The sequence below is a fragment of the Zea mays genome, chromosome 4 (genome assembly GCF_902167145.1).
Source record: "Zea mays cultivar B73 chromosome 4, Zm-B73-REFERENCE-NAM-5.0, whole genome shotgun sequence".
NCBI classification, from domain to species: Eukaryota; Viridiplantae; Streptophyta; class Magnoliopsida; order Poales; family Poaceae; genus Zea; species Zea mays.
This window is the reverse complement of record NC_050099.1, coordinates 158,643,644-158,653,003: the sequence shown is the minus strand read 5'-3', so window position 1 is coordinate 158,653,003 and position 9,360 is coordinate 158,643,644. Positions and strand designations below refer to the sequence as shown.

Below are 9,360 nucleotides of genomic sequence, written 5' to 3'. Positions count from 1 at the left end.
GTGTAAATAGCTTTTTAAAGCTAGCAATTATAGTTCAAACCCATATATACACATTTTTAGATTATTTTTGTCATTTAAACGACATATGGGCTAGGCATGCCACATGGCATGGTTACTAGTCTACGTGCTAGCCTGGTACGACTCGTTGGCTAATTTAGACCGAGCCAACAATAATCCTAAGGCCATGTTCGGTTGTTCCGGATTGGAGCCCCGGATTAATTCCTAGCCGGAGGCCCTAATTTGGATCGGGTCTAGCTGTATCTGGGAGTGGGCGAGTGGCTAGCAGGCTCCGGCTATTTGGACACCTATAGCCGAAGGAGATGGGAGGAGAGGCTGCCAACGAATTGTAGGCACGGGTGGTGGCGCGCATGTTGGTTGCGCACAAACGCTTCTGGTTCTCACACACCAACGGGGGGACGTGCTTGGTCAAACGTCCCTCCCCTGACGTGGTGGCATAGCATCATGCAAGCCTCCATCCATCCTGTTTGCCCACCCCCTCCCTCTCTATATCTAGCTTCCTCCCCCCTCCCCCACCCCCCTCTTTCAGGGCCTTGAAATCTCGCCCTCGTTGCGGTCGTCCACATCCTTTTCTCTCCTCCTCGCCGGCCCAACCTGATTGTTCTTCAACCAAGAGGAAGAAAGGAAGGAAGGGACCGGAAGCATCAGCCATGGTGAGTACATCCGATCTGTTTCTTCCTCACAATGTCGTCAATTCAAGACACATTGTTCTTCCTCACAATTGTTCTCTGATACGTGGTTGGTTCTGTCTGTCCTCGTTGCAAGTCGAACTCGGCGTCGGGAATGGCCGTCTGTGATGAATGCAAGCTCAAGTTCCAGGAGCTCAAGGCAAAGAGGAGCTTCCGCTTCATCGTGTTCAAGATCAACGAGAACGTGCAGCAGGTGGTGGTGGACAGGCTGGGGGGGCCAGGAGAGAGCTACGACGCCTTCACGGCCTGCTTCCCCGCCAACGAGTGCCGCTACGCCGTGTTCGATTTTGACTTCGTCACTGACGAGAACTGCCAGAAGAGCAAGATCTTCTTTATCTCTTGGTAACTCTGCAGCCTACGCATCTCTCTTTGGTTTGGTTTTGTTCTTCGCTGAAAACGTTCCATTTTCCATTTCATCTGATTCGGTTTTGATAAGCGTTGCTATGGCACGACTTTTGTCGCTGATGATTGCTGCCCCAAATCCTGAGTTTGCATGTGATTTTTTTACTAAGAGGATCATCTATAAATCTTATTGCAGTTTGGCTTGTCATTGTTTGTTTACAGCACTGTTTCAACCTTTGCGACTTGATCTTGTACGTACAGACTATCACATTAAGCACCAGCAACAACACATTATAGGTGTCATCAATCAATTTGTTTTATGATGAACCATTATTGGATCTGTGGTTGGATAAAGTAGCAATTTACTAGGTAAAAAACCAAAGCAAAAAAAAAAGTTCCACAAAATGAAACACATCTCTGCCTCTCAAGACAAATATGACTAAAATTTATGTAACTACTAAAATTGTCCATGTTCCTTCTTTTGAAATAAATGGTACATGTTGGTAAATATATGTTTTAAAAAACAAAATATCATCTCCAAACACGCATTTTAGTTAAACTTAGGGTCTATTTTGTTTAGCTATAGATTTCTGAGAATCTGATTTTAGTTGTGAGCTATGAAAAAACTATTATAAGATGATGGTTAGGAAAAATTAAAATAAATTTGGTTGAAACAACTATCAATTATAAATTATATAATAGCATGTTTGCTAGGATGGCAGGAATCTGAAAAATCTGGAATAGAAGATGATTTTGAATTGAACTAGCGGAATATATTGATTCTCATGAATCTTTATTCTTAAATCTGTTTGGTTGAGATTCCAGATTTTCGTGAGCCAATCTGGTTCAGCACACCTTTAATCCTTCACCGGTTAGCGGTTGCAGGAGATAAATTAATAGGAAATATTAATTCATGCAAAAGAGATGTATCTCAGAACTAGCCATATACGATTGGCCAATTACCACGGTTAACCCCAAGCATCTTAAGAAACTGAAATTTAGCATCTCATGGAACTCGTATCAATGTTTTTTTTTTTTGCATCAAACTCTCTGCAGGGCCCCGGATACATCGAGGGTGAGAAGCAAGATGCTGTACGCGAGCTCCAAGGACCGGTTCAAGAGGGAGCTGGATGGCATTCAGGTGGAGCTACAAGCAACCGACCCGAGCGAAATGAGCATGGACATCGTCAAGTCGCGAGCCCTCTGAAACAGCCCCGGCCGCTGCACCTGCACGCTGCAGGGGCGCATCGGCTCCTGCATGCCCGTGGGTCGTCGAATCCTTGCTTGTGTGTTGGGAACGGTCTTGTGTTTTCGTGTCCTTGTTTTCCTGGAAGCAAAAGCCCTGCATTCTGTATGAGACTGTATGCCATTTTCCATCTTTTTCTCTCCCCATATCTCTGCCCTAGTCCTGCTACCGCTGTAGACTAGAACTTATTTGGTGTTTGATCTCGTGGCATTGTCGAGTCTTTTATGTGTCTATGCAATGCTACTTGTGAATGTTACAAAATGAAGAGGGGTCTAAGATTAATTTAATATTGTAGCATAAAGCGTAAAGACTAGATCTACTGACAGATAATATTCATGACGTTAGAATAAAATAAATCGAAACTAACTCAACAAGATTTTCTCATAAAAGAAAAATTCGACAACGAGTCTAACCATAAGACCATCATCGTAATAAACTTAAAATGCAAATTTACTTACGGTGATTTCCACGAGCGACGGTGAGGAACACGAGTGGATGTGCGTGAAGGACTTCCAGAAAACCTGATTCACCGGCACCCGTGCAGGTTATCAGATCACCGGCGACGGTTCGGAGACACCACTCTCCCTTGATCTGCTGCACGACAGATGAATGTGATATCCTAGCTCTTGTGCATGGTGATATACTGGCCCAAGGATTAATATAATTAATAGAATACTCATACCTTGGGTCCAAGGCTTAATAGAATTAATAGAATACTCATACCAACAAGGTGCATAGTCTCTTTGGAAAGTCTCTCTCAAAAGAACTTCAGGGTTAAGCGTGTTTGGCCTAGAGCAATCTTAGTATGGGTGACTGATCGGGGAGTCTTCTTGGGTGCGCATGAGTCAGGACAAAGTGCGCACAAAAGACTCGTGTTGATCTGTGGGGATGATATATGATTCTAGAGGGTTGTCAGGAGTAAGTACCGCGGGTTCAGGACTGGACGTGATGTTACAAATGGTATCAGAGCCGACCCTCACTGTTTCACGGGCATGTGTGCGCTAGGGATTCGGGTATATGGTGCATAACGTATGTGGGTCCAATGTGGTCACGTGGCATGGCATATTACGACTTTAGACATACAGACGTGGCCAAGAGGGGAAGTTCCTAGCTTGAAGTTGACCGACGAGGACGTCGGTCTTCTAAGAGGGATGGATTGTGATATCCTGACCCCAGTGGATGGTGATATCCAGGTTCAAGGCTTAATCTAATTAATAGAGTACTCATACCAACAAGATACATCTTCTTTTTTGAAAGCTTGCCTTGAAAGAAACTTCAGGCTAAGCGTGCTTGACCTAGAGTAATTTTGGGATGGGTGACCGACTAGGAAGTCTTCCCGAATACGCACGAGTGAGGACAAAGTGTATACAAAAGATTCGTTGGATGGCTTAGGATATGTCGCAGCCCACCCATTAGATACCCTCTGGTCATAGGATTCTACTAGACACTAATGTCTTTGGATGTCTTTGTTGGATATGTCCAAACTATTTGACTTTGACCAATTTTTAGAAAAAATGGTTAGACATCTACAAGTTCAAATAACTACGTAACAAATAACTACGTATCATGATATATTTCATGCAAAATTTAATATTTTGAATTTTGATGCATTTTTCTATAGATTTGGTCAAAGTTAGAGAAGTTTGACTTTAGAACAAAGCCTCACTAGTAGAAAAGGCCTCAAAGCCTACGGTACGGTATATTTTTACAGGCGGATTCGGTTATCAACCGTATGTGCTATTTTTAGTGGCGGTTCCTTAAGAAAACCGCCACTAGAAATTCATGATGAAACCATCAAAATAAAATTTATAGATCTCTAAAAGTTATGAAACTTTATAGTTGAGAACTTTTGTTTTAAATCATTTCGACTCTCAAAAATGCATGATAGACAGGTGGGGTGGGCCTCCACTTAAATAAAATAAAACTTTTGTTGTTATTAAAACCCGTTTTATGTTTCTGAAAATATTTTTTACTAGTGGTTTTATTACGCCGACCGCAAGTGGAAATCGATTTCCACTGGCGATTTTCTTATCTCAACTGCCAGTAGAAATCGATTTCCACTGGCGGTCCTCAGTTACCCACCTGTAAAAATAATGATTTCTACTGGCCCCTAGCACTGGTGGTTCTAAGAAACGTCAGTGAAAATAGGTTCACAACCGCCAGCTTCTGTGTACTAGTGTTTGGAACAGAGGTAGTAATTGCTTATTCCAGGGACATAATAGCATATTATTCAAGAGTTCACTTTCATAGTAGGTTACATTCATCTCCATTTTTTTGCCTCCAGGGCATATGATAAATTCATAGCATTTATTAGATATTAATTAGAATTCTAATTAAATATGACTACTACTACTGGTCCATGCAATTTCAATACTAATGATGGTTGAATGACAAGGGTTTTTCAATACTAATGATGGTTGAATGACAAGGGTGGCCGCTGAGCTCAAGAGACACCATTGTATTTTTGCATTAAACAGAACCAATTGCTCCTGTGGTGAACTTTACGCATCCTGCTAGCAAGATGCTTGTTGTTAGAGTGGACACACTAATCAGTTCAATCCAAAAGCTTAATCTGATGAGAAAAGGTAGACAATCCACTTATACACTTGAACACCCTACTCGTGCAGCTGGAGAGAAAGATGCAGACGTGGAAATAAATGACCAAAATGAAGAAAAAAAAGGCTATGAACTACAGAGTTATAGATCTGTCACTACAACTTTCTTAAATTTGTAGAATTTATTATTTTTCTAAGATAAATTTAAACATAGAAAGGTAATTCCGCTAACTGAACCGGCGGCAAATTCTTCCTGCCGGGTAAAATTTTTTAAAAGTGCACGGATTTTATAAACAAACAAACAAACAAAAAACTCGGATCTGGACGCAAGATCCAGGCCCGTCAGACGGCCCATGGAGAAAAGGGAGTTGGAGCTGCTAGGCTTGCAGGCCGTCCTCGCTTGTGGAACGGTAGATGGGCCGAAATGGACGGACAAAATTCTCCGGAACTAGACGGATTTCCCACAGTGTGTTTACTACGGTTGGTTCTCCTGTTTTTTTTTTTTTAATTTCGAAACATCCAAGAGAAGGGTGACAGTTTTCCTCTCTCTCTCTCTCTTTGACAGGGAAGAAAAAAAAAAGGAGAAAGCAAGTTCGCTACAGCAATGCAGTGTACTATACCCAAGTAACGACGACGTAGAAGCAGTAGGCTTCGTACCGAAGGAAACGAAGAATATATTCCCGCCTGCTGTATCGATCGCGTACACGGTCTGCGCTTTTAGAAAAAGGAGTGTACATGTAGATGTAGCACATTATTCCAAACGTGACAGTTCCCGAAATTCTCCATCACTGTCTCTCATTTTTCCCCCTCTCTAATGGGGTGGTGAATGGAGATTCGGCTGAGAACGAACTGGAGAGGCCGAAACACACGAGTCGTCTTTCTGCCGGAGGACGATGAGAAGAAGCTAGCCGGGGGCTGCCGGCTGCCACCGATCGATGTTTTATACTTTACTGATGGATGGGCGTTCGTACGTACGAGTAGACGAAACCCAGCCGGCCATCGGCTACTGCTTTCAAGTTTGACCTGGGAAAGAAATGCGGGGCAGAGCGGATGGCAGCAGCAAAAAAAAAAAGGCAACGAGCAGTGCAGCTACAGTGGGAGCGAGAGCGAGCGGGGGACGAAGACAGGCACTCGCTCCGTCGCTCCGTCGCTCGCCCGTCTCTGGTTTTTGTTTGTTGCTGCCCTGCCGTTTGGTGCACCAGCCACCCACCCACAATTAAATTCGGGTGCCAAAGCCGCTCGATCGCGATGGTTGGCCCGTAGTTGAAAGCTACTCCGCTCGAGCTTTGTCGTTATTAGCTTGTGTTGTTCTGAGTTGACCTGACTCTTTTGTATTGTTAGTTAATTAAGGGAATGCGTCGGTAGAGGTGGCAATAGACCGCGACCAAAATGTTTCTTCACAGTAAGTTATGGTCCTTAATTAATTTTATTAGTTTAAAAAAAATGAGTAGAAATATTATAGCTCGATCCTAATCCGTTTCGATCATTAAATTTTATAGTGTACCACCCTTAAATATGGGTTGACGAACAATGTACACCGTGTTTCATGTCATCTAAACAGAACACTCCATGTGCAGAGTTGCCAAGGAGCGTTCATTCGCCTATTTGTATATTTGTTATTATTTTTATAAAGTAAAATACAATAGCAGTCCTCAAACTTGGTATGTTGGGTCACTTAGATCTTCGAACTTAGAATAACAAAAAACGGGTCTGATTATTTGGGGACCTAAATGACACAGCGTGCCAAGTTTGGGAGCCCAACTAACACAGTGTGCCAAGTTTTTTATGATCATATTGGAACACCGAGTAGGACTGGTCAGCAGAAAGAGGATGTCTGACGCCTGCATCTTTTTTATGATCAATTGTAGGACTTCTACCACCTAGAGGAACAGGTATGGAGACAGAGGGTCTCCTTATCTTAGGCCTTGTTTGTAAGGGAACCGTGGCCCAGGACTCTCGTTGACAAGGACAACATTCTTCAACGAAGTTAGCAGCATACTAATCCACATACTAATCCACGAACTCCATTTCCTGCAAAAAACCACAAGCTTCCAGGATCTGTAGTAGAGCCTCCCAATCGACATTGTCGAAGACCTTGGCAAAGTCCAGTTTAAGGACGAGGGTGAGAGTTTTACGTTTGTGGCAGCATTGGATCAGCTCTAGAGCGTAGATGAAGGAGATTATTGTACAAAGAAGAAGATCACTACAATGTCCCTGCAGTGTCGAGCATTAGAGATAGTGGCCATTGAGATCTTCGCAAGACATGGATGGAGATCAAATACTAGATTAGAGGGCGCTTGATATGTTATTTGTATTTTCTTTCTGTGGTCTGCTTTTATTGTGTTTGGTTTGAGGATTGATTTAGTCCATCATCTTCTCACTCCTCAATTTTTTATTTGATTTGTGGAATGGAATAAGTTGATCTACACTATTTCATTTCTCATAAGCTAACAATTAGTAATAATATGAGAAATGAGTTCATCCACCAAATTTTTGAAATGAACTCACGATGCACTCATACACCACCTCATTTAGAATGAGTTGACTCTTCACCTTCTAAGTGTCTAATGAGTGACTTTGAATGGTTCCTTATTTATGTTTAAACAGAATTTTAGTACGTGGTACAAGCGACCGATCTACTAGTTCGAACTCCAACGACGAACGAAAAAATGGAGTAGCGGACCACACGGCCGAAACGGCGAGGAGGAAGGAGATTGCAGGTGTCTCGTTGCACGACAGCACCGGTGTACTAGTCCCAGCAGCAGCAGGCGGGTGATTGGGCCAGGCCCCCTCCGTCCCTTTCCGGGCCACACAAACGCATCCTTCTGCATGATGAGATTTCATGCATGTTTGGTTCGTTACCTAAGTTGTCACACTTTGTCTAATTTTTCTGTCTAAGGTTAGTTATTCAATTCAGACAACTAAACTTAGGCAAAGTGTGACACATTTAGGGCCTGTTTGGTTCACGGCTAACTGTACCACACTTTACCTAATGTTAGTCATCCGAATTGAAGAACTAACCTTAGGCAGAAAAGTTAGGCAAAGTGTGGCAAGTTAGGTAGTAAACCAAACAGGCCCTTAGTCACAAACCAAATAAGGGGGTGTTTGGTTTCTAGGGACTAATGTTTAGTCCCTTCATTTTATTCCTTTTTAGTGTATAAATTGCTAAATATAGAAAATAAAATAAAGTTTTAGTTTCTATATTTGGCAATTTTGGAACTAAAATGGAATAAAATCTAGGGACTAAACATTAGTCCCTAGAAACCAAACACCCCCTAAGCCTTTTGTGCAAAAGGCAGGAGGCGGAGGCTAGCGTTCGCCCTAGCGTTCGCCCTAGGCGCGCGTGCGGAGAAAAGATTGGCGACCGGGCATTGGCCGATATAGGTGTGAACGTGACCATACATGGTTGGTTATGTTTCTAGCTTTCTTGACCAATGACCGTGCAAGTCCCATCCCATGCCACAAGCCGAAAAGCCTTGCCTTTCCCATTTTCACTAATTGGTTGGTTGATTGAACGAACACTTTGCCCGCTCGTGGTTGCACTGCCTTGCTGAATACCGCTTGGAGCATGGCAGTTTGGCAGAGAAGCTCCGCAACCTAGAGAATCGTGTGGCCGTGTGGAGACAGAAAGTGGAGGTGCACGACCGGCAAGGACCGGAGTCCAGAGAAGTGTTGCGGTTAGAGATGGCAACGGGTACAAACCCGCTGGGTTTTATCGTCCCAAACCCGTACTCGTGAAAAATATCTATGCCCATTAAAAAACCCGTACCCATGACGGGTTTGAGATTTTGCCCAAACCCGTACCCATCGGGTTAGCGGGTACCCATGGGTTACCCGCGGGTTTCATCACCAATATATGTGTTCTTCTCATAATCAATAATTATCGTAATGATTAATGATATTATGATCCAAAATCTATATAACGATCAACGAGTTCATGATTTGGTATAAAAATTATTAGTAGAGAGAATGAAATATAAATAATGAGTTGTATAATTAAGTGACCTTGCACTAAGTTATCCATCCACCACATATATAACGCTAGTAAAAACTATAATAGCAAGCAAGCAACACTCTCACCGACTACTGATACATTTAGCAATTGATAAAAATTATGAAGTAAATAAGGAATAACAAGTTTGTTGTTCGTTTATAAAATAAAATGACAATATGCACTAGGTTTGGCCGGGTTTAAAAAACCCATGGGTTCACGGGTTTGGGTACTATAGGAACAAACCCGTACCCATAAACCCGTCGGGTATAGATTTATGCCCATTAACAAACCCATGGGTATGAAAATTGACCCAAACCCGTAATCTAATGGGGTAAAAACCCATCGGGTTTCGGGTTGCGGGTACCCATTGCCATCTCTAGTTGCGGTAGAGATGGCAATGGCCCCAATAGCTATTTACTCCAGTTAATTCTTCCATTAAAGTTTATTTGGTAGCAAGGATATCGGAGGGATTTTCGCCACTCCAATACCCTAAGGTATCTTTGCTCCTAAACAAGC

General features: G+C 42.8%; 1 protein-coding gene across 1 annotated transcript; it reads left to right on the top strand.

Moving 5' to 3' along the window:
• Positions 1–538: 538 nt before the first annotated feature.
• On the top strand, positions 539–2,590 carry LOC100282518 (actin-depolymerizing factor). Its single transcript, NM_001155426.2, has 3 exons — positions 539–671; positions 784–1,049; positions 2,106–2,590. Exons 1-3 carry the CDS (start codon positions 669–671, stop codon positions 2,254–2,256), a joined length of 420 nt encoding a protein of 139 aa, NP_001148898.2. The 5' UTR covers positions 539–668; the 3' UTR covers positions 2,257–2,590.
• Positions 2,591–9,360: the final 6,770 nt, after the last annotated feature.